Source organism: Festucalex cinctus, chromosome 3 (assembly GCF_051991245.1).
Source record: "Festucalex cinctus isolate MCC-2025b chromosome 3, RoL_Fcin_1.0, whole genome shotgun sequence".
Lineage (NCBI taxonomy): Eukaryota > Metazoa > Chordata > Actinopteri > Syngnathiformes > Syngnathidae > Festucalex > Festucalex cinctus.
The window spans coordinates 16679822-16704380 of NC_135413.1; the positions used below are offsets into that span (position 1 = coordinate 16679822).

The window sequence follows — 24559 nt, forward strand, 5'->3', positions numbered from 1 at the left end:
ACATGATCAGCGTCTGAAAATCCATTAATTTTCTTAACCGCTTATTTCTCACAATGAGTATCATAAATTATTAATAACTTATTATAATATTATTAAAGTAATTTTGAACCAAACTCTTATTTCAGACATGTATTAACCCGTCACACTAAACAGTAGCCTACCCAAGAAGTAGCTCTCAGTTTCAAAGAGGTTGGTGACCCTTGGTCTTACATTAGAATGGGGGTAAAAGGCAGTTGTTATGTGCTCTATTGAGTGACCTTCCCGTTGCATAAAGTTTTATGGCATTGCGCAATTTGTGCAAGTACGGTAGCAGCTGTTGTGAAAACGCTAAATAAATAGTTTTCATTAAAGTTGTCACTATAATTCAAGCACTACCAGTGCCATTTGTAAAGATGTCTACTTTAATTACAATGCTTTAGGTCAACTTCTCAGGTTAACTAAGCCTCAACAGCACCAGTATCTTAAGTAGAAGTTTAATCCTATTTCACTCAGAACAGCTATCAAGCGCCCCATTGACTGCATAAAATGGTAGCCATGGCTCCTACGGAAAATAGTTATTGCATATGAACCATTGCTTTTCTATAGATATCAGTGGGAGATACCATCAATGGGTCCAAAGTTACATCCTATATTCACCTATTTATTTATTTATTTTTTAATGTATAGTGCCAGTAAGAAGGGTTTTGTATTCACATTTTAAAGTACAGTACAGCAGCACTGGAATGCTAGCCACCCTCCAGCCTGTTTAAGAATCAATTCATCCCGTAGGAAATTGTGAAAATGGAAATTATCTATTACAAACATGCATACATGTAAAACTATTTGGCTTATTTTAAGATATTACCCAAAAAATGTGAAGACTATATAGAGTATAGGAAATGGAGGGATAAATTAAACAATGAAACTCAGTTCAAACAAGTTTAATAAAAGTATGTGTACACAACGAATGGCATGGTGATAAATTTTCAATTTGTATTTTGTCTCATTTTGGAAACGAGTTTTTCATTTTAACAATCTTCAGAAAAATATATAAATGATTTAATTGAACCAGTTGCTATTTAAAAAATGTTAACGTTAGTGTCTTGAAAACAACAGTAGACCAACATCTTAAGTTTTTGGTATTTTTATATTCATATTTTCATCTTCACAAAATTGAAGAAAGAAACTATTCGTGTTTTGCTTTCCCCCCATTAAAACACATTGTGCACATAAATCTCAAAATAAAAACGCAGGTGAATATCACAAGCAAAACCACTGTTAGCAAAGCTACAATGACATCAAATGAGTGATAAATAAACGAGGACATTTTGTTGGATTGTGCCTTCAGATGACCAGCTCCTTTATGCCTTATAACATATTCGATCCAAAACACCGCCTGGTCCATTGGTTTCATTGGCTGATCCCTTTGCAGCCTTGAGAGCCTTTGCATGTTTTCTCTGTATGACGAGTTGTGAAGAACTGTCACGAGTGCGTCTGCAAAGATGTGCCTGTCAAGCGCAGCAAGATCCACATTTACTGATCCTCCCTTTGCCCGAATTCTGTTTAGATTATCGTGCTGATCAAAAAATAATGGAAGTCCTACGATTGGAATTCCATGGTAAATTGCTTCTTGAACGCTGTTGATGCCTCCATGTGTGACAAATACTCTCGTTTTAGGATGTGCCAAGAGGTCGTTCTGTGGAAGCCAATCAACCAGTAAAGTGTTGCTGCCTAGGTTGGCAGGCTTTTGTCCCACATACCTCCATACAACTTTCTGAGGCAGCTGTGCAAAGGCTGCAGCAATTTCCTCGGTGACATCTTTCGGAAGCTTTGCAACGAGAGTCCCCAAAGTCATGATCACCACCCCGTGATCTCCAGAGCTCTGGACAAACTCCTCCATATCCGCAGGGAGCTGCTTCGGAGGTTTACACTGAAATCCGCCCATGTAGACGATATTCGGCATTGTGGGTCGTGGAAATTCAAAGATAAAATTGTTTCTCAAAAGCTATATGTCAGCATCCAAAAAAAATGTGGAGTAATCAACATCAGAACCAAAGTAGCGCTTCACTATCGGTTTGTAGTGAGGTTCTGATATGTACCTCATTGAAAGACAACCCATGATGTAGGATAAAACATTGACGATTCGTTGTGGGAACGTCATCTTATCTGTCAACCGCGCTGCGAGAAAGGGAGTGTATGACAAAGGGGATGGGGCAATGAGGTCATGAGCTTCTCCTTGCAAGGTTCATCTGGCGTTGTAAATAAGGGGAACGTGGAGACGGCGCGCAAGCAATGCCCCTCCGCCTAAGCCGGGGTCAGTCAACACGACGTCATATTTGGCATTATAAAACGACTGCATCTGAGTTTCATTTTCAAACATCTTAACTACTGTCTCACAATGCATCTCGTGAAACAAAGAAAACTGACTGATAATCAAGAACTCATTCTGAATCTTGTTCCAAATGCGAGGCAGAAGAGATAGCGACCTCCCTTGAAGCTGCATTTCCAGTTGTTGAGGCAAAATGGATTCAAAATGATCCTTAAAACCATCCTGACCATGAAGGTTGACAGACGTGTACACAGGAGACTTTTCTGCGATGTACCAGCTATCAGACGGCCGCACCACCGTGACCTTGTGGCCTTTGGCGTAAAGTTCCTCGATGATTCCTTTCATGTTTATCCAGTGGCTCCCATCCAAAGGGAACACTAATATTTTTCCTCCAAATACACACGGCAGTAGAATCAACAGCAGAGTAAAGGTGATCACGTCAGACTTTGTCATCGTGACCACGAGAGACCTTGAAAAAATACGAAAACAAATAAACAGACTACTGTTAGTCTGGCTGGCACGTGTCATGTTCAAAACCATGAAAAGAGATTTGGTAATAAAAATAATTTTATTACATATGACGTTTTAAAATGTTGATCTATATTTTTGCAAGAATTATGGAAGTTGAGGCACAAGCTTCACGGGTTACATATACGCGACGTGGCAGGCCAAATCTGGCCTTCGGGCATTGAGTTTGACAACTGTGGTTTAAATAATTTGTGTAACACATCAACTTCACTTTTTTTTTTTTTTTTTTTTTAAACGACTGAAATAAAGGAACCTATCATGTTAAAATTTATTGAGATTAAGTTGTAGATAATTACACATTAAACTTTGTAAAAACAAACATATAATAATAATAATAATAATAATAATAATAATAATAATAATAATAATAATACTAATAATAATAATAATAATAACAATAAAATACTGACTTACCCAAGGTGTGTGAGATGCAAATCCTTCAAAATAGATGTCAATAATTGTTATTTGATTGGTCAAGTGTGTGTTTGCAAAAGCAAAGCAACTGGAACAGGCTCAGCAAAAGCGAGCAAGCATATTGTCTCGTAACTGAACTGTGGCACACCTCTTTTATCTGAGAAGGCGTGCACTCGAAGACAAGATATCTGCAAACAATAAATTGCGCCCTGTGACTGGGCATTCTGCCGCTCTCTCGTGGGCATTCATCACTTACACTAAAAAAAAAAAAAAAAAAAAAAAAAAAAAAACTAATGCTGCATGCTACTTAATATAATTGGTGAAACATTTTTGCACTCCTGCGATTGGATGGCAACCAGTCCAGGGTGTCCCCCGCCTACTGCCCAAAGCCAGCTGAGGTAGGCTCCAGCAACCCCCTGACCCTTGTGAGGAATAAGCAGTCAAGAAAGTGGATGGATGGATGGATTTTTACACTCAAAGATAATGAGTATATTGGATATTGGGTGTGAAATTAACAGAATAGTCAGCGTCATACAGGCTGAGAATGTTTTGGCTTTTGAGTTCAATGTGTTAGATAAAGCAAAAAACAAAAGAAAACAAAAAAAAGGTGCACTAAGCACAACACTGAGTGATGGAACGGTCAGGTCAAGTTGATGCTCAAATGAAATCCACTCTGCCCGCCAACACATCTGCGCATGCCCTTCCATGCCTGCAGCCAGGGAATGACGTCACTTTATCCGGACGGTACTTGATTTAGATTTTTTTTTTTTAACATAAGTTACTGTCCAATAAAATTGAGTTGACTTGTTTGATAATTACATATATTTCAAGCTAATTGATATTAATAGTGCATTATCAAAATTCATGTTGAAACATACAATTATTATTAAAAACATTTAAACAATGTAATCTGTGATTCAAATACTAATTTATTTTAAAGACATAAACTTAATTTTAGTACGAGTAGTTCACACAAGTTTTCTGTTGGATTTTTACTAATAATTTTTGATGCTGTTAAATCAAATGCTCATCCTGATGATATTCTACATTTTTAGTAACTATACATACATATACTGTATATTAATGTCACATTTACTTGGTGCTTGAATTTTTTTTTTCAGTGTACGCCATCTAGAGGCAAGACACACCACTGAGTGACTCCACCTGCTGGATACCTCATTAAGTACACCTGCAAAATCCAATCAGATATCAATTGTAGCACAACTACGTTTAGTATTTTTGCATTTTCACTTTTTGAATGACAAATTGAAAATGAATTGAGAAAAAAAATCATATTTCATGAAAGTTACCTAGCAGATGTTTTACACTTTGTTACGATTACAGAAAAATTTATTGAATTTCCCCCCCAATTACAGCTAGTTCACTCTATACACACAGAGCAGGTCTAGATATTGGGTTAGGGTAAATTACAAACTTTCTTTTAATCCAACCCGAAGACCTGGTAGCAGGACCAGCTGTCCAACAATCTGGGAATCCACTTTAACTACAAAGTCAACGTTCTGCACCATTGGGCAGCACATTTTTATAAACAAATTAATTCCAATATAAAACACAATCTATAGTCATCATTATGTTGTATTCTCATTCTACAATGTACACATATACATGGGGCTCTTTGCTTAAAAAAAACAAAAAAACAAAACAAGAATTAAGACTCTCTTTTGGAAAGTAAAATAGTAAACGCTACCCTCTGCTGGTCTACATTAGACATTACACCCTATTTATTTTATTTTATTCCCTCCTAAAAATAAGTAAAATAAAAATAATCACACTGTGTAAGGGCTTCAGTAGAAAATAATACAAAAAAAATTGCAAATATAATAACTTAGCTGTATGGCACACACGTGTCAACTTGCATTCTTTAACTATCCAGTTTGTTCGCATTTACCAGGCGTTGGTGGCTAGTGGTAAATAATGCTACCTTAATTTTTAAATTTACGAACAAGAAATGTCACTTGATAATTAATATCTATGAAGAATTTGCTTACCTCTTTGAGCTACCTGGGATTCATGTAAATTGGATTGACTGGTTTCTGTATTATTATTCTATGTTCAATAAATGTATAAAAAAAAAAAAAAAAAAGAAGCTACTTAATTAAGTTTAAATAAGGTAACTTTATGTATTTGTTTTGTTAATTACAACGAGAACGTTTTTTCATTTTGTTTGTTTTTTAATGATTTATCTTGGTCTATTTTTTTGTGTGCAACAAAAACCTACCATTTGAACAGAGTTGTATAGAATTTCTATCCCCACTAAGCTTTCATTCACTTAGTTGACTGTGATTTACAGAAAAAAATATAGGCTATGTCAGTGCGTGTTTTTAATGGCATGAGTAGTTGGGTGACGGGTGCCCCTTTTTAGGGGCTTGAGCACCTGCACCTTCAAATGCCCGTGCACGTGCCTGCATTTCATTTTGTACTTTACTTTTACCTGAGTCAGTGGTTCTATTGTTACCCGTCTTTTTTTTTTTTTCAACTCAAGTCTTTCTAATTAAGTACTTTATAATTAAGTAGGCTACGGTGTGACTACTTGTCTCACTTCTTGCTAAACAAGGATGAAACAGAAACAAAAAAAATAAGTTGAATATATGAATTTAAAAAAATATATTCTGATGAATGGGGCATTTTTTTTGTCCTGATCATGATGTATTGGAAACACAGTCTTTTCGTTTAACTCCTTGATGCATCGTACATCTAAATTGTTGAGAACGTTGTCATCTTTTATCTTGGGACTCTACGTTAACCCGCAGTCCTTTTGTTGTTATTCTCACGCTAACATGCGAGATCCGCAGAGCCGACTCGACTGCATTCCGCCCAGACTTCCCCTCCGCCAGCGGCCTGCTTGCTTTGAGATGAGTACAAGATGTCGGTGTCGGGGCTGAAGGCCGAATTGAAGTTTCTCGAGTCAATCTTTGACCCAAACCACGAAAGATTCCGAATCATAGACTGGAAACCCGACGAACTCAGTTGCCAGTTTAACGTAACAGGAGAGAAGCTGCTGATCATTCACTGCAACATCACGGTGGGTCCTCGGGGCCAGCTCTGCCTGCGTATTAAGCTAGCCACAACACAAGACTCAACACACAGTTTGCCCCCCTAGTTCCGCGGGGCTCAAACGAACCAAGTAGACTGTTTTCCGTTGTTCTGTCTTCGGTGACTACGTTGAATTCAATCACAACAAGGCTCTATACGCGTGAAATTAACTTTCAAGAAGCGTACATTGAAACGACGCCGCAGTAGCTTTTTGCTAGCGCTCTCCTGGCTGAAAGTAACGTGAACGCTAGCTTTCCTTGTTAGCCAAAAATATTCGCTTTACTCTTGCCACCACTTTTGACCGCAAAGCTTCGCAGTTAACTTTATCACAATATCACCCTTTAATCCACGGCGGTAATTGATGCATTTAGCCGACATCACAGATGTTTACCTGTCGTAGCAACGCTGTTTGAACCGTCAACACTGTCCCGAATGTCCTAAATGTACAAACAGGCGTTTTTGTATAATATTTACATTTATTAACAACAGTATTTAGGACTTGTCAGCTAAAATACGGACTATCCAGGCTAATGTGCTGTTTTAAGGGAAAGCGGAATGTTGGCTGCCCCTGTCATTTAAACATTTGTAATATTTTGATAATCAGGTTGCTTGGGCTTGATATCACCTGTTTATATCACTAAACAATGTTAGTGAAGGGATTCGATGTACTGTGGATGACATCTCGTATCTTGCATCTAATATTAGATACCAAGCAATACTTTCGGTTCATGTTACTTTTATTGGTCGCCCCCAGGGACAAATTTGTCACAGACAAGAAAGAAGGCACATGATGAGATTGGATGGATGGATGGATGAATGGATGGACTTTGAGGCTTCCCCATTTTACCCAAAAAGTGTAGTTTTTCCATCCAACTTTGTGTTTTTTGTATTAAGTAGATGTTATTAGGCTATTATCTTTTACCATAATAAATTAACTGCAAGCAAGCAATGTACTTGCAAACGGTGAAATAGGCGAGCTTGCGTGGACAATGACAGGATGGACATTTTTGGCTAATGTTAGCATTTAATGAGCACTAATTGAACTATTGTTTAGGAGCATAATTAACAAGGTTACTGTGGGCTGGAAGTATATTTTGGGGTTCCTGAAAGTGTTATATATTTTCCTAACCTTCATTGAAAGACAAAACTCATATCACTGAAAACATCAGTGGCTTTCGTCAGTGACAGGGTGGACCGCAATTTCAGGGACACGTGCAAAATGTTCAAGATGATCTTCACAATAGACTTCACTATATGACCAAAATGACTAGTTTTATCAAATCACGTTGATGGTGAATTAGTTTTTGTTGATTGCCATCAGAAAACGTTTGGGAATAAAGAGATTAACTAACATGACTGATACAAGGGGGAAGATGAATACATGCTCTGATGTTTTCGTCTGTTCACCCAATTTCACGGCGTACATTCCATTCCTTTAATATGGTTGCGTTAGAGATGCTTATACTAACTAACCACATAATGGAGCAAGTCGACGAGATGTTATGCGCCTTATCTGCAGGCTCACGTGCCTACATGGCAAATGCCAAGGATTTAACTTCTTAAAGAATGTTTTTTTTTTTCTTTAAAAAAAATCTAGGCAGAGAGAAAGTTTTATCTTGATCTATTATCTTGTCAGCTGTTTTAACACACTGTCTTCCTTTGTTGCAGGAATCTTATCCCTCAACGTCCCCAATATGGTTTGTTGACTCCGATGATCCAAGTCTGGCGGAAGTGTTGGAGCGCTTGGAGGATGTGAGGAAAGGAAGCACGTTGGTAAGTCTTCTCAAAATGTCAGTGACTACTCTTGAGAGGGGAAATTGTGAACTTGATTTCCTTTTCCGTGCAGCTTCTTCAGCAGTTGAAGCGTCTCATTTGTGACCTATGTCGACTTTACAACCTGCCTCAGCATCCAGACGTAGAAATGCTCGACCAGCCTCTGCCTGCGGGCCCCATTATCCAAGAGCGGTCCAAGGTAAGCGCTTAAATGGTGGTTATTTCAAAATTCGCAAATTATCCCTGCTTTTGTAATACACATTTCGCAACACTACAGCACGGACCTTCAGATGAGGTGACGTCGGAGGAAGATGAGGAGGAAGAAATGGGAGAGGTGCCAATGCATTTTCATTAAGGGAAATTGTTTTGAGTTTTTTTTTTACCCTTTTATCTAAACACCACTGATGCACTGTGGCAGCAGGACATTGACCTCGACCAAGACTTGGACCATTACGACATGAAAGAAGAAGAGCCGGTGGATGGCAAGAAGTCTGAAGATGATGGGATTGAAAAGGAACACCTGGCTATTTTGGAGAAGATCCGTAAAAATCAGAGACAAGACCACTTGAATGTAGGTGTTTGGGGGGTTTTTTTCTCCATGAAGCGTATTGACTTAGCAAGTGTAAAGGGTAAGATACTATGTTACCTAAACCATTAATCTAAAAAATTATTTGGCATTAAAATGTCTTAACGGGGAATTCAACCCCCCAAAAAACTCTTGACAATATGTTCCATCATTTTATGACACTTATGGGCATCGGTCCGTGTTTGCGTTGATCTACGAATATTAGTCCGTTCTTAACTATAAAACTACCTGTGTATTTACAGTTATGAATCTTACTTAGCGGGTTTTAACTTTTTTTTTTTTTTAATATTGATTTAAAGTGGAGTCAACCTTAAACATTTTCTTGACAATTAATATGTTATATGTGACCTCACTAGTCTAAATATGGTATTCTCGTAAATATTGCATTAGTGGAATATGAGTTAAGCAGCAAAATCCAGCTGTTACTATCCTTCTCAGGGGTTGGCCATTTTTTTCACTTACTGTCGATTGAAGATGACATCAGGTTTCAGGTAACAACCAATCACAGTACAGCTTCAGGAAAACGTGAGCTGTGATTGTTCGTTGCTTGAGCCACCGAGCAACTGTGATGTCAATTTCAGTCGACAGCAAGTGGAAAAATGGCCGCCCCCTCAGATGGATAAAAACGGCTGGGTTTTGCTTCATAACTCATATTCACAAATGTAATATTAATCAGAATATCATGTTTAGACTCTGTGAGGTCACATATAACATATTAATTGTCAAGAAAATGTTTAAGGTTGACTCCACTTTAAATCAATATTTAAAAAAAAAAAAAAAAGTTAAAACCCGCTAAGTAAGATTTATGACTGTAAATACACAGGTAGTTTTATACACACATCTCATCTCTCTCTCTGTCCCTCTATCTGTGTCTTGCTTGCTCGCTCAGTTCTGCCCGTGACATACTTGCAATGTGAGCATCTCATCGCTTATGGTAATAATAATTTGCACATTTCCCTGCAAAACTTTTAGTATGGCTGATAAAGCAAAATAAAATTCGTGACACTAATGTTGGGCGCGCCAGAAAAAGAGTTATGTCACAAGTAACTCCAGCGATGTGTGTGCCTTTAATCTTTTTGACAGGCATTTGTCAACTGTAAATTTATGTAAATGTTCCAAGATCAGTTGCATGCACGTGTAGTTGTTCGATACCAAAACTTTGACTTTTCTCAACACTGTGCACATGGATATTTACACACACTTGAATGGCACGGAGCTTAAAGTCTTGATAAGTGTTCTTCGTGGTTATTCAGCACACTGGTCAACTCAACAAATTCTTCATTTAATGACAGGTGTTTGTTTTGCATTTACATTTTTTTCAAAAGCTCATCTATCATTATTTGTGCGTATGCAATGGTCTGAAAAGTTTCTAAATTTTTTCGCCGAGTATGCACAAATTCAAGTACAAATTTTGATGAATCGCGTTTTTTTGCGTCAAATGTGCGTACGTAATGATATAGGGACAAATTTGTGTATGTACTACAGTAAAAACACATTTCATGTTACTACTGCATCTGTATTTTACCCGCAGTCATCGTCAAATGCAACACACAATTAACATACAAAGATTATGCAATACTCACAGTCATTGTGTTCCGAAGGGACCACATGCACCGATGAAGCCACAAGAACACACCACACAAGTAGCAACCCCACTCCCACTGTTAGATATTCCGTAGGGTACTTGCTGTTCGTGCTGTGCCTCAGATGTATGCCAGTTTAAAGGTCCTATCACTTTCAATGATGCAACGAAATAAAGGTCCTCTCATCATTAACTGCCAATGTAACAGCAGCACATGACACATAAATCAATTCAAAGAGGCATAGACAATCATGGGCAGCCACAGAACGCTCTGTCGTTTTCACAGTACATCAACTTTATAAAAAAAATAAAAATAAAAAATGAAACAATAACTAGAGCTGCGAGCAGCTATAAAGGATCCTCACTTGCTGTACGTTGGGGTACTGTCATATAGGACAAGAATCCTCTAAAACATAATGTTTTTGCTAGGTCTTATGTCTGTACAGTTTCATGAGTATTCATCTAGGTTTCATTTTTCATGACATACACCGCATTGCCACGGCAACAGCGTGCAACGATATATAAAGCATTTGATAACTATTCATCTTAAACATCTTGAGATGAAACACGCCAACTTTGAAGACGGTTGGATAAATTCTAGTGTAATCATGTCTTCATTTTTTGTGTGTGTGTGTGTGTAAGTGATGCTTAGTTTATTGACTGCCAGGCTTTTTAGAGCATTTTGTCATTATTAAGACCAGCACGATATTGTGTTCAGTGATTATGTATATGCACAGAATCGACAGCATTAAAGGAGAGATGTCAGCGTGACATATTAGTTGCCTTTTCTGTGCAGTTGGTCTCCAACCACAGCCCTCTAGTTTCAAAGTGCTGATGAGCAACTGCTGCTGCTGCTGCAAAAAAAACAACAACATTATGATGGGATTCAGATGAGACAATATTTATTTTTATGTGGATGTGACCTTAGCTTAATTATCTTTCCCCCTATTTGAATAATAAGTTACCTGTTGCATTGAAGTAAACCCAATTGTGTATTTTTCAGGGCGCCGTCTCTGGCTCAGTGCAGGCTTCGGACCGCCTCATGAAGGAACTCAGGGAGATCTACAGATCACAGAGTTACAAGACAGGTGACTTTCAACGGAATCTTATGATCCGATGAATTATGAGTCATACTAACCAATCACACGTCTCACTACCAGGAAAGAAAAAAAAAGATTGAACCAGTAAAATAATAGCTGAAAGAATATAAATGACAAGTTGCAAGTACATGAGGAAAATCTTTATAATTAATGATTTTATATATATATATATATATATATATATATATATATTTACATGATTCACTTAGAAGAAACAAAATGAATCTAGGAATTGTCATATATATATATACACATATACACTGTCTAGGATCCTGGCATATTTGTCAAAGTCACACTGATTGAATTTTTGGGTAAAAAGTTAGTCATTCAATTTCAACACAGGATCTCTTCACTGTGAGGCAGACGAGCTTACTTATTTACTGTATATCCACTACTGTTTTGTGCCTATTAGATTGTTACCGGCATTTGCGACACCAGCAGTGTTATAAATAATTGTTCCTGCTATTATTTTGATTCTGACAGTAGCTCTTTCCTGTTTGAACACTTTTAAGTGTTTGCGTGTGTGTGTGTTGACAACATTCACCGGTTTGCCTACCTTTTAGTAATCATGTCATGTACTGTATGTGTACTTCCCATAACTACGTATGTGTCATTTCACAGGTATTTATTCAGTGGAACTAGTCAATGACAGCCTTTATGACTGGCACATCAAGTTAAGGACGTAAGTGGAGACGAATTCCTGTCATGATGTCCCGTGTACATGTTGTGTGTTCTGGGTGATTTGAACTTTATTGATTTTATTTATTTTAGGGTAGATCCAGATAGTCCGCTGCATAGTGATTTGCAGGTTTTAAAAGAAAAGGAAGGAGTGGACTATATTTTGCTCAATTTCTCTTATAAAGTAAGTCAAATTCTCTTTTTGACCCAAGATTTGTGTCAAAACTCAAAACAATTTTTTTTTTTTTTTCTTTTTTCTCCTTGGCATGTCAGGATAATTTTCCTTTTGACCCGCCTTTTGTGCGGGTTGTCGCGCCTGTGCTCTCCGGAGGGTGAGTGAACGTGTGCTGATCTACTCCTGTCCGGTTCACATACAGATTGTTTTTGACAAATTATTGCCTATGTTGTTTTTTTATGATTATTATCATTATTCCAGTTATGTTCTAGGAGGAGGAGCCTTGTGTATGGAGCTTCTCACAAAGCAGGTGTGTAAATGAGTTTGTCTGACGACACGAGTTATGATTTCCTGCCGAACAATGTTGCTTTTTGTTTTGTTCTGTGTTGCAGGGCTGGAGCAGTGCCTATTCCATAGAATCCGTTATTATGCAGATAAATGCAACTCTAGTGAAAGGAAAGGCCAGAGTTCAGTTTGGGGCCAATAAGGTAATAACAATTAAATTGTCAACTCCTCCACTCCCGCACAGTCAGTCACAACTTTGAAAGATGTGCTTCAGAACCGAAACATGGCGCGTTTGATTTTATGTGAATCGATGCTCATACCCAATAAGGACCCAAATCGGTCCATACCACAAAAAGTACCGTCTTCGGTAATCATCCCTACTAAATTTTGCATTCGCTGGTAAAAGGTGTAAAACTGCCTTATTTAGGAAGAGTAACATTTTAGGAGAGCACTGCAAATGTACATTTAAGTTTGAAATGATGGATTTGGAAGTGTAAGAGGAAGTCAAACATTACTGAAAAGAAGTCGGACTGAAATGAAATTTTAATAATTAGTTGAAATGAAATTTTAATAATTAGTTGAATTTATTTAATTTATTTGTAAATTAGTTTTTATATATTGTAATTTAATAAACCTAGATAATTATATATTAGGGCTGTCAGGCGAGTAAAATTAATCATAATTAATCACACAATTTCAATAGTTAATTCAGGATTAATCGCAAATTTTATATCTGTTTTAAATGGATGATAAAATGTTGTTTTTTCAAGTTTTCATACTCTTGTTAACAAAAGTGGGAATATTTTTTAAACTAATAGAAATATGGCTGCATCTTTTAGTGTTAGTAATTTCATAATAATTCATAAAAATTGTGCTAAAATTAAATTTGTGTTGAGCTCATTTTTCTGCCACTAGATGGCATAATTGCATTTGTAAGACGGTGACAGCGCAGTGCTATATTAAGAGCTATCTCATCTTTAACATGAAGCAACTTGTGAACTTGTGCACATTTTTTTAAATTGTAAAATACAACTTCGTTCCAGTTCCACAAATATATACGTTATTATTAAATTTATTACTGCTAAATTCTGAATTTAATTTAATTAAACCATGTCAAATTGTTGTCTCATAGAACCAGTACAATCTTGCCAGAGCACAACAGTCATACAAATCCCTTGTGCAGATTCATGAAAAGAACGGTACGTAAATGTTGATCATTTTTTGGGATCAATCCTCGCACAGATGTTCGGGTGCACTAGTGAAGTTTTTGTTTTTGCTCCCCCGCCCCAGGTTGGTACACACCCCCTAAAGAGGATGGATAAGCAGCTCCAATCACTATGCACTGGGAACATGGGTCAAAGTGTCTCATTTTCTTTGGAGTATTTTTCCCCCTATTTGACTTGTTGGGAGTGCATCACGTTCCTTGCAGACCCATCCGGTTGGTTCATCTGACAAGTATTCCTTCGTATGATGTGAAGGCGTCACATGCCCCTGTTCATATATCTTCGATTGTCTTTTCTCCAGTCTGAATGTGTGTGGGGGGGGAAATGTTTCTTCTTTAGCTGCTTTTGACAAAGTGGACTTTAAATGAGAGTTTTAAAAGTCATTCTAAAGCCCTTGGAGTGACACATCACCTCACTTGTTTTTTTTTTTTTGTTTTTTTGTTTTTTTGGTTTTGTTTGTTAACAGGTACACAGTTATTGTTTTCAAGCTTTACAGGAGCATCCCAGACAATAAATGAGCCAGTTGTCATAGTTTGGATGGTTATCTTTACATTGAAATGACCCTGCCAGTTAATCTTTTAAAAGAGATTGTGGAGCGGAAAAAAAAAATGGAGAAGGGTGACTTAAGTATTCGCTCATTGCTGATTTAAACAGAGCATGATGCGTGTTCCAGCAGAAATAAGAACGTTAAGGAGCTCTTTTGCCTTATTCCTGTCCACACAACAAGCGTTCTATTGCAGTGTGACACTCAGTTGTGGCATGATCATATTTTTGCATGCCACTTGACTCGCACAGAGTAAATTGGGTTAGCCATTTGTTAGTCCTGGCATACCTTTTGATTGTAGTGGTTTGCGCCTCCCCTGTTGAGTTGTGAAACCACAGCCCTGTTACATGACAGTTGGGTTTACCCGTAGTGGGGGGAAAAAGTAAGCCTAACCTTTATCGCTACAATATGCAGATGTGCTTCCGTGTTGTTTTTGGCGTAAAATGTGAAATAAGTGCTGAACAGTGAAAGAATGCAAAATGAGTCAAGGCATTAAGTCACCCTCCACGTTTTAAAGTGGGCACTGACTCATCTGCTCAGCTTCTGATCACGTTTCAGAAAAAAAATAATTTAAATAGGCACAAAGTAACACAAAGGATGGTTCGTCACCATCAGTCCCATTGTAATTGAATCATCAGTGCTTTATACATGCCAACTGCTGGAGGTCTTCCTCTGATGGCACTGGAATGCAGCTCTGGTCTGGCGGCATTGTTTCTTTGTCTTTCATTCTGTAACATCCACACGTGTGCTCACCTCAGAGGATCGTGTTGCCTACCTGGCCGATGCCAAAATTGTGCCCCCGAGGGGCAAAATGAGAGAGTGTTTTTAAGATTGAAAGTCATGCAGTGGTGAATGGCCTGTATCGAAAAGTGGAATCTTTTAAACCAACAAACAAGATAACAGCATCTGGCACGATTTGCTTGCTTTGGTTTTCTTTTTTTCTTTTTTTCTTTTAATTTTCCTTTTTTTTTTTTTTTTTTTTTTTCATTTGAAGACATTTTGACCATGTACAGTAATTTGTAAACTTGCATCAAGTTTATGAATAAAGAATTTTACGATTATTACGGTCTTACTTTTTTCATTTATGCATCTTTAACAATTAAGAGATCCTGTATTCCAGAGTAACATGCTATTTTGGTTCAATTATTTTATCCACATTATATGACTAAAGTTGTAATACATCTTTGTTTCCCCCCGAAGACCAATTGTTTATGTTCAAATTTAGTGGGAAGGTCTTTTTTTTTTGCTGTTGTATGACTACTTTCCTAACCTGGCAATAGCCAGATGGATGTGTTTGGTACTTCTCCACAGTAATTTCGTCGGGAAAAGGCGGGACATTCTGTCCAATAATTCGAACTGATTGGACGATGTGAGACATTCTACACGTTTGTGTTAACCAATCACGGCCACGGGTGAAAATTTCGTGTTCGTTCTTGTCGAAGGGAGGAAAAGCACGAACACCTTACCAGCTAGAAATGCACGAAATGCCTCTCGCTATTCAACAAGGAAACGGTGAGTCATTATGCGAGAACAAAATTAATTGTAGCGTCCATTCGTCCATGTTAAGTTTGTTAGCTCCGACGTCGGCGCTGGTTTCCTGGTTTCGTCACAGTTGCATGTCCCGCCCCCAAACACAATGTCGCTCTGTGATTGGTCTGAACCACCAACAGTTTAAAAACAAAAAACAAAAAAAGACTTTCCACTACACAATGTAAAATTAAATGAATTGATTTAAAAAAGAAGATTGCAGAGGAATCTAACCCTTAAGCCATCAAACACTTTTGTCTGTCAGCCTAGAAATAATTAAAAGTGGCATAAAAAAAAAGGTTTGATTTTATGAAAGATGTCTGTCATTCTCATTCTGACAAAAGTTTCTAAATGATGCTTTTTATTCACAAAACCCTGAAAATGTTCAAACATGCAATTTAATCAGAACACACACATTGGACGATAGAGTTTGTGTGCATAGAAGACATATTCCAACTGAAAATTTCAGCAATAACTTTAATATCTATTATGGTTGGGCCAAATACAAAAGTAATACACACACACACACCGAGAAAAAAAAATAAATAAACATGCATTTCCCTCAGGGAGACAACCGCCTCAAATCCACCTCAAACTTTTTTTTTATCCATGATGTTTACTCACTCCCACAAGTTATTTTATATCCATACTTATGTAAGCTATAGTACATGATTATACATATCAAACAGTACACATTGGGAACATTGGAGGAAATGGCTTTCTGGAAGCTTAAATACAGCAAATGTGAAATTGCGCGTCGGCTGCATTGGGTGCTACAAGCTCACATATCACCTACTTGCATTCCGTTGTCCGTTTAAGAACAGCTGTACACATTACAAGTCATAAGTTAGCTGATGGACGTGTAACAAACACTGAAATGACACTACTGTAGTAATTTTCAATTTGAGAGCAGCGCCATTCTCCATCCAAAGTCCAAACACAGGAGCTCAACTAATTGTATATTGCTCTACTCAAATTGCTTGACAGTTTTGGTTTACACTGAGCACCTGTGTCAAGAGAGAACATAGATAAAACATATTCCTGTATTTAAACGATTTAAAAAAAAAAAAAAAAAAAAAAAAAAAGGGAAAAGCAGACATGACTATGTGCTTGAAACTCATCCAAACATCCACAAATACACACAAAATAACTGAAATATTAAATAAACTGCATGTAGAATACCACATCATCACAATCAGACAAGACAAGTCACATTTTGGAAATAACAAGCAGTCAGTTACATGTTTTTTTTTTGTACATTTCCTTCAGATCTAATACAGTGTCACTAGCAATAACCATCTAGGGAATTTTTCAAGACATTTGAATCTGTGACCCTCCACCGACAGCTTCCACTTTCACCTCGAGATTGAATTTTCGTCGTCATAAATATCACAGTACAACTACTCGTGGAATAACATCGACAGCCACAAAATGAATGACACCCAGAGCTTGGAGATACAAGGAGGCTTTTTTTTTTTTAAAACGCATTTACAGGAAGGATATTTTGTCAAAGAGGGAAATCTGTTCACACAACTGCTATGACCACCAACAACATCGACTATTCACATTGTATGTTCCAACTTCCAGATTCAAGCCACTGATTTGGAATGTTTATCCAGTCAACTGCGACTCTTTTTTTATGGAACGTGTCTTAAGAGGTAAATCAGATAAAATAATTAAGAATGCCGCCATATATGTTTTCTGCCCTTCCAATAAATGGTTTGTGCTTTGACACAACCAGTCTGTACCACAAAGATTGAATTACGCCAATTAAGAAAGTATTGGAAAGACTGGTGCTAACTATTCCAACTCACATACCAAGATGAAGATGTTAAAATGTGCGTTTGACATTGCAGCATAACAGAACCTTAAGCATTAACATTGTAAATTGGTTCTTAATATTTCAATAGAGCCCCAGCCTTAAGATTACAAACTTAGCCTAGCAACCTTAGCTTAGCATAAGGAAACAACATCCAAAGGTTACAAAATTGATGTTAAAATTCTTGAGCAGTACATATCATTTATACAGCTTCGCATAAGACTGTCATATAGTGGTTTTACACTGTTTTGTGTAAGAATATGTGCGCATTAACTCCCTGGTGTTCCTGGTCTCAGCCTTGCTATGCTAAGCTAAGTGTTTGTTCTGCTGTTTGGGAATTCAATAAAGTTAAAAAAAAAATGTAAACAAGCTAGATGTTCCAGGTGTTTCATATACATAAATGCCAGTGTTGATGCTATGAAGATGTGACACAGGGAAAGATTGAGTCCCTCTTATACAAAAAGTAACTTATTCACACTAATGTTCAATAAATGTACAGTACATTTGCACCTAACACTTGCCCCGACATGATTCTCCCTCTCAGCTTGTGAAGTGACATCTAATGAAGGGCACCTAATTATGAGTTGTGTTCTTAATTCATCCCCCCTTTTTTTTTTGTATTTCTTCCACCGAAGAACCTTGGCTGTCCTACATGGGATCATCGTAGTTATATGTGGGCGCTGCCGAGTACTGGTTCTGCTGCATGGCTCCCTGGGCGGCCCCCATCGCAGCCTGCTGAGCCGCCTGCTGGACGTGGGGGTTTTTCCAGGCCCCGGTGGCCCACTCCTCCTGGGCTTTCCCCAGACTGCCGCCACTGCCGCGGTAGAAGTTATGCACCTGAACGAGACGGCCTGTGATGAAGCCCAAGCGTCGAGTAGGAAATTTGGGAGTGTGATTTCAACTGTGCGAGTAACCTTTGAGAGGGCGATGAAGGAGAGCACCGCCACTGCGGTGAACATGATAGTGGGGATCAGCATGACCACGGCCGAGCCGATGTTGGTGCTGAAGAAGGTGATGGTGGCCAGCCAGCCGCTGATGGACACAACAGAAGAGGTACTGTTTTCGATTACGACCATTACACATTACGTTAGCGAATTGAGATCCAGTCATGTGTTTGTTTAATGTCAGATAAATTGAGTTTATCCCAGCTGATTTTGGGCGCAGAAATGTGAGTTTTTGTCAGAAAACAAATATATATTGGTGTGATATTGCGTACTAAAAATCTGGTCCACAAACACTACCTTTACTGTCAAAAGAGCCATTTTAGGCCAAATAAATGAAAAAAAAAAAACTGTCTGGAGCCGCAAAACATTTGATTGAATTGTGATGAACGAAATGGTATGTTAGTTTTAAGTGACTTAAAACTAACATACCATTCAATGTACTGAGGGCCAAAGCACTAATTAGAGCTGCACCATAACAGAAAAAGCATCCAGTATGTAGTGATGCATTATCTTCTATCTTTTGTCTTTTCTTTTAGGATTTTTTTTTTTTTTTTGGTTGTAATTTTTCATACATTTTTAGCCTTTTCTGCCTTTCTGTCATTTTTGGCAGTTTTATGGACGGACACATTTTGGATATTTTCTGCCTCTCTTCCTTTTTGCACCTTTTATGTTGTTGTTGTTTGTTTTTTTTTGCTAGCAATTTTCTGACATATTTGGCAATTTTGTGGACATTTGATGGCAATTTGTGGGATTTCTTTTTTTTTTTTTTTATGTTTTCTTTTCTGCCTTTTTTTTTTAATTTTTTTTTTTAATCAATTTTCTGAGTTTTTTGCAAATTCCAAAGACACTTTATGGTCATTGTCTGCCTTTCTTCTTTTGTTTTGGACATTTTATGCTCACATTTTGGAATTTTTAAAAAACGTTTTCATCTACCTTTCGTTTCTCTTTTTCTCTGACAACTTAAAAATGTGGACTCAGACATTTTTTTTTTATATTTATTTTTTTATTTAATCATTAATTCCTTTTAATAATATATTATCTTTAAAAAATACAATCAAATATGTAAAAAAAATATATACATTTCTATATATATCTATATATAAATTTCTACATAAGGAAAAAAAAAAAAAGATCCACAGGGAGCTAAAGGACTGGACTGCTTTTCATATGGGAGAGGTACTAAAAAGCCACATGTGGCTCCAGAGCCGCAGGTTGCAGACCCCTCCTCTGGGAGGACCCCTTCTCCAATTGGCTGAAAAGCTTTAATTAAAAATACCCTACAATAAGCTTGTATGTGCCGAAATTCTGAGGCATTCTCAAGTCGGCGTGTCAAAATTGCCATGATGTTTCAAACCTGCGTCACTTACTGTAAAAACTCTAATTAATTAAATAGCGCAAATGGAATATTTGAAGAGTAGAAAATCGGTCATGTACTTTAGGACTCGATTGTGTTTTTCTAAATTTATTTGTTACAAAAGGCTTCATTCTATGTTGCCTGCCTCGCAGTTCTGAGTTTCTAAGTTTGAATCTCGGCTTGGGTGTACACCAGGAGTCTGTCCCAGTACCAGTACACAATTTAGAGTCTTCAAAGTTCGGATGTCCCTGCATTAGATATTGCAGTTGTACAAAAAAATGTGTCTGAGTGTTAATACTGCGATGCAACCCATTAGATACCTCAATGGATTTGAAAAGCTTACCATACTCCCCAACCCGGAATGCCGACAGTCTGGATAATGCTGATCACAACCTGGGCCATGAAGACGAAGAAGAACGCCATGAAGTTGAACGAACTGTCCGTCCTAAAGGGAGGAAAGGTTTGCACATCAGAAACAAGAGTTTTGTTTTTCCAAGATGTCACGCCTGGAAATCGAAGCGGCTTACTTGAAGGCCTTGTAGATGGGCCTGAACCAGCACACGTATGAACAAGGAGTGAAGAGGATGAGCCACAGGAAGGCCAAGCCGAAATTGGTGGCCCCGCCCCCGCCACACATCCACGCCAGGCAGCCAATCAGATTAACAGCCAGTGTGGCACTATTCACTGTCACGGAAACAATAGATAGTTGAGTCAAGATTTTTATTTTTGTTTGAATTTCACTTTCCCCACAGTGACATCATACTAATCTAAATGAGACTGGCTCTACAATTTATTTACAACTAGATTGCTTCTACTTCAGTGATAACATATCTACTTTTCCACCACACTTACATTTTGTGATAAAGTCATTTTATTTTCTGCAATGCAATTTAAAAAAAAAACTAAAATGTCATACATTCTGGATTACAAATCAACTGAAATATTGCAAGCCTTTTATTATTTCAATATTGCTGATTATGGCTTACAGCTTAAACAAAACTTAAACATCCTATCTCAAAATATTAGAATATCATGAAAATATATACTAGTAGGCTATTCAACTAAATCACTTAAATCGTCTAATTAACTCGAAACAGCTGCAAGTATTTCCAAGTGAATCCATAATGTATGACATTTTTTATTTTTTTTAATTGCATTACAAAAAATAAAGGACTTTATCACAATATTCTAATTTTCTGAGACAGTCCTGCAAAAGGCCATTATCAATCCCTCCGAATGAAAAAATGTATTACACGACACAGTAATTCGACCTTAGCACTAAACTTCTAAAGTCATTCTTGGTGTTTAATGAGTTTAAAAAAAAAAGTGACAACAGCTACAGCTGTACCGAATTGAATCATAATACCATCAAATCACAACACTTGAAATATCACTTTTAACAGAAGCAAACCTTAAACATTTCTTGACAATAATATGTATGTGACCTCACTAATCTAAACATGACATTCTGATTAATACATCGGTGGAATATGAGTTACGATGCAAAGTCCAGACGTTTTTAATCCATCTTCAGGGGCGGCCATTTTGCCACTTGCTGTCGATTGAAGATGACATCATAGTTACCCAGGGTTCAGGCAACGCCCAATCAGCTCACCTGTTTTCCGAAGCTGAGCTGTGATTGGTTGTCACATGAGCAACTGTGATGTCATTTTCACTGGACAGCAAGTGGCAAAATGGCCGCCTTGTGATATTGATAAAATAAAAAATAAAAAAATGCTGGATTTTGCTGCTTAACTCAGATTCCACTAATGCAATATCTACCACAATACAGTATTTAGACTAGTGGTGCTGCATGGAACATATATATTGTCAATATTGTGGTGGGGGGGACTTCCCCTTTAAATTGTATGCCTCTATCAATGTTTACATGAAATAGCTGGATTGCAAACTGCAATGAGAGCTGTCGCTCTGGTCTTGCAGCTATACTGGACAATGTTTTGGGTAAAACAGCCGTTTGTCTTGAACGGCTTATGACACACAACGCAAAATGTCGCAGTCGCTGCACGACAGAAACCAACAGGAACACTCACAGATCCACAGGTAGTAGAGCCGCTTGCACATGGTGCGACGCTGGTCAGGGATCTCATTGAAGTCTTGGTAAAAGCACGGCTTGAGGGGGATGAATCGAGGCAGGGGAGGGAAGTTGTTCTCTAGGATTGCAAAAACACACTTTAGTGGAGCAGTATGATGCTTTCGTTCTGACTGTGGGTAAGGAGGTTTAAGCATACCTGCCATGGTGAGAGCTGTGTATTTTCCTCTGCTTGCAAAGAATAGCTTTAAGATCAGCTGGCGTAAAAACAAAAGTGCTAAAAATGAGAGAGAGGGAGGGAGACAGAGCGAGAACATGACGTGCACAGGCCTTCTTGTGACAGATTTTCCACCCCCATACAAATAGAGGAGAAGCTCTACCCAGTCATACCAATCCATCCATATTTAAATCTGCTTGTTGTTTGTGCAGATGAATGAATGAATAGTGAGTCCATATGAAAGCTAGTGTAATATAGATAACAGATTGGATCAACGTGGCCGTGTGGACTGAAACGGGAACAATGGTGATACGTACAAACCAACGGATTCACATATTGCACAAAACTCATACATGACAAAAACGCTACATTATTATTGTAACGGCGGGTCGAGGACATGTTGGTGCACAGCATGGTGGATGCCATGAAGGGCATATCATCCTTCCTGCCTTCATATGAAAGCTATCTCTGCATAAATGAACTGCCAAACCTATTCATTTTTTTTGTGCTTTGTTTTGAACGTTTGTGATCCCGAATCTATATCAAATGTGTTTTTCTGTCGGCTGACGACGGCGGTGATACAAGTGAGAAACCGTGCATCTCGATGCCGGGCGATGGTGAAGCGCTGTCCTTCACTGTGCGTCACGTCACGGGTGCATCCGCGCTTCTTCCCCCGGACAGCGAGGCTACGGAATCCGTTTGGATTTCAACGCTTTTCGACGGAGTGGATGAATGGTATTGTGTGCAGAAAGGGCCTTACCTTGCGTTTAGTGAGTCGCTAGAATCTCGCGGTTTGTTTAAAAAACATCTTATAAATGAATCTTAGTCCAAATGCACGATTTGAAACGGACGGATCCGCCAGAGAACGCTGGGCTTCGAATGATGGGTTTGGGAGGAAGAGGCGATCACGTGATGTGTGTTTTTTTTTTTTTTTTTTTTTTGTCCGCCCGGGCAGGCCAAGTGTCAAACAAAAACACTGGATTTGCTGCTGGTCCGAATCGACCAATCACGAAACAGTGCTGTTTAATCGGCAGCAGTTTGCTTCGGAGATGATTACACAAACACGATTGGCTGCATGCCAGTGACGTCACATAAATTACAAGCGCCTCATTGCGGACGGCAAGCAAGCAAAATAGCTAACAATAAACAATATAATAGCAAACAAACAAACACGAGCGGACTTTTTTGCAAATTGATAAGTGACAAATTACACCGCTTCATAAGACACTGCAATAGAACTCCATCTGCTAAAACGTGCACACATTGTATTTTAAAAAAAAGTGTTTAAATAGCTTCACATTCCTTGCTGCCATGTAATAATGATCACTTAATAATGTTCAATAAAGTTTTAGTGAATATTGTCTGTCTTTTTCAACTGTGGGATTGTGTTGTCCTTTTAAAGTGTGATTTACACAAGTAAAGTTGAACTTTGTCATCGTTTTCGTAATTTGTCAATGGATACATTTTCAAAAATGATTTTTTAATATATTAGCTAAATATTGTAATTGGCTTAGCCCTAGAGGGCTCTCATGGGGAAACGATACAGATATAGCTAACCTACGTTTCCAGATTCCCCCTATTGGTTACTATGGGCGTTGTGTTGTTTTTATTAACCATTTTCTAAACGATCCAAAACCCTCGTTGCTAGGGCTGGGTATCAATTCTAATTTCCCCAATCAATTCGATTTCGATACATAAGCGTTCAGCTCGATTAGATTTTTTTCTGATTAAAAACACTTCTATTGATGTCAATTATGGAACATCAATTCTTACATATCAAGGACATGATAAAAACTCCACAAACATTAAATTCCCAATTAAATTTTGTGGCAATAACTGGTTAAATTATTTAGTTTATTAATGAAGCATGTTATAATCGCTTAAGTGTTACACAAACCTTGACATCAGCAAGGATGAGATGAAAATATTTTCATAATTCAAATTTAATAAATATAAAAAGCAAACCTGCGACCTTTGTGAGGAATAAGCGATCAAGAAAATGGATGGATGGATGGATGGGACTTTACATTTATTTTTTAAAATTAATTTATGAGAAAAGATGTTAAAATAATCAATTATTTTATGAATCGATATCAGGCTCAAACAGGAAAATTGATTCAATATTGATTATTCGATTTTTTAAAAAAAATTTTTTTAAAACCCAGCCCTACTCGTTGCATTTAAAAACTACCGTACTTGGACAACTTGGGAAATTCTTGTACAAAGATAAATCTGTAACAAAAAACAAAAAACAAAAAAAGCAATGTATTGAACTGGCACACTGATCAAGGAAAAGGCAATGTTGTGAAACGCTAGTTTCCACCACCTATTCACGATCAGGATCAAAGAGGGATTAGTCTGAGAATCTTCATTTAAAAACGCCACATCAACTCGCTAA

General features: G+C 37.7%; 2 protein-coding genes and 1 pseudogene across 5 annotated transcripts; 1 reads left to right on the forward strand and 2 right to left on the reverse strand.

Annotated features, from left to right (window-relative positions):
• Positions 1-980: 980 nt before the first annotated feature.
• LOC144016710 (UDP-glucuronosyltransferase 2C1 pseudogene) lies at positions 981-3472 on the reverse strand (annotated as a pseudogene). Its single transcript, XR_013282982.1, has 2 exons — positions 3251-3472; positions 981-2777 (listed from the first exon to the last, which is right to left on the reverse strand). The product of XR_013282982.1 is annotated as a UDP-glucuronosyltransferase 2C1 pseudogene (transcript).
• Positions 3473-5678: 2206 nt separating this feature from the next.
• Positions 5679-15311, forward strand: LOC144015809 (ubiquitin-conjugating enzyme E2 Q2-like). Of its 2 annotated transcripts, none has more exons than XM_077516160.1 (13): positions 5679-6293; positions 7973-8077; positions 8151-8276; positions 8355-8411; positions 8499-8648; positions 11249-11333; positions 11967-12027; positions 12117-12207; positions 12297-12355; positions 12460-12508; positions 12591-12686; positions 13616-13682; positions 13774-15311. In XM_077516160.1, exons 1-13 carry the CDS (start codon positions 6135-6137, stop codon positions 13803-13805), a joined length of 1137 nt encoding a protein of 378 aa, XP_077372286.1. In that variant the 5' UTR covers positions 5679-6134; the 3' UTR covers positions 13806-15311. The 2 variants fall into 2 exon arrangements, with proteins under 2 accessions (XP_077372286.1, XP_077372285.1); XM_077516159.1 differs by having other exon boundaries at positions 5681-6293; positions 8496-8648.
• Positions 15312-16234: 923 nt separating this feature from the next.
• scamp5a (secretory carrier membrane protein 5a) lies at positions 16235-23089 on the reverse strand. 2 transcript variants are annotated; one of them, XM_077516161.1, is made up of 7 exons: positions 22922-23089; positions 22144-22221; positions 21946-22065; positions 20422-20578; positions 20238-20339; positions 18511-18628; positions 16235-18433 (listed from the first exon to the last, which is right to left on the reverse strand). In XM_077516161.1, exons 2-7 carry the CDS (start codon positions 22148-22150, stop codon positions 18245-18247), a joined length of 693 nt encoding a protein of 230 aa, XP_077372287.1. In that variant the 5' UTR covers positions 22151-22221; positions 22922-23089; the 3' UTR covers positions 16235-18244. The 2 variants fall into 2 exon arrangements, with proteins under 2 accessions (XP_077372287.1, XP_077372288.1); XM_077516162.1 differs by having other exon boundaries at positions 22144-22201; positions 22922-23082.
• Between the last annotated feature and the right edge of the window lie 1470 nt (positions 23090-24559).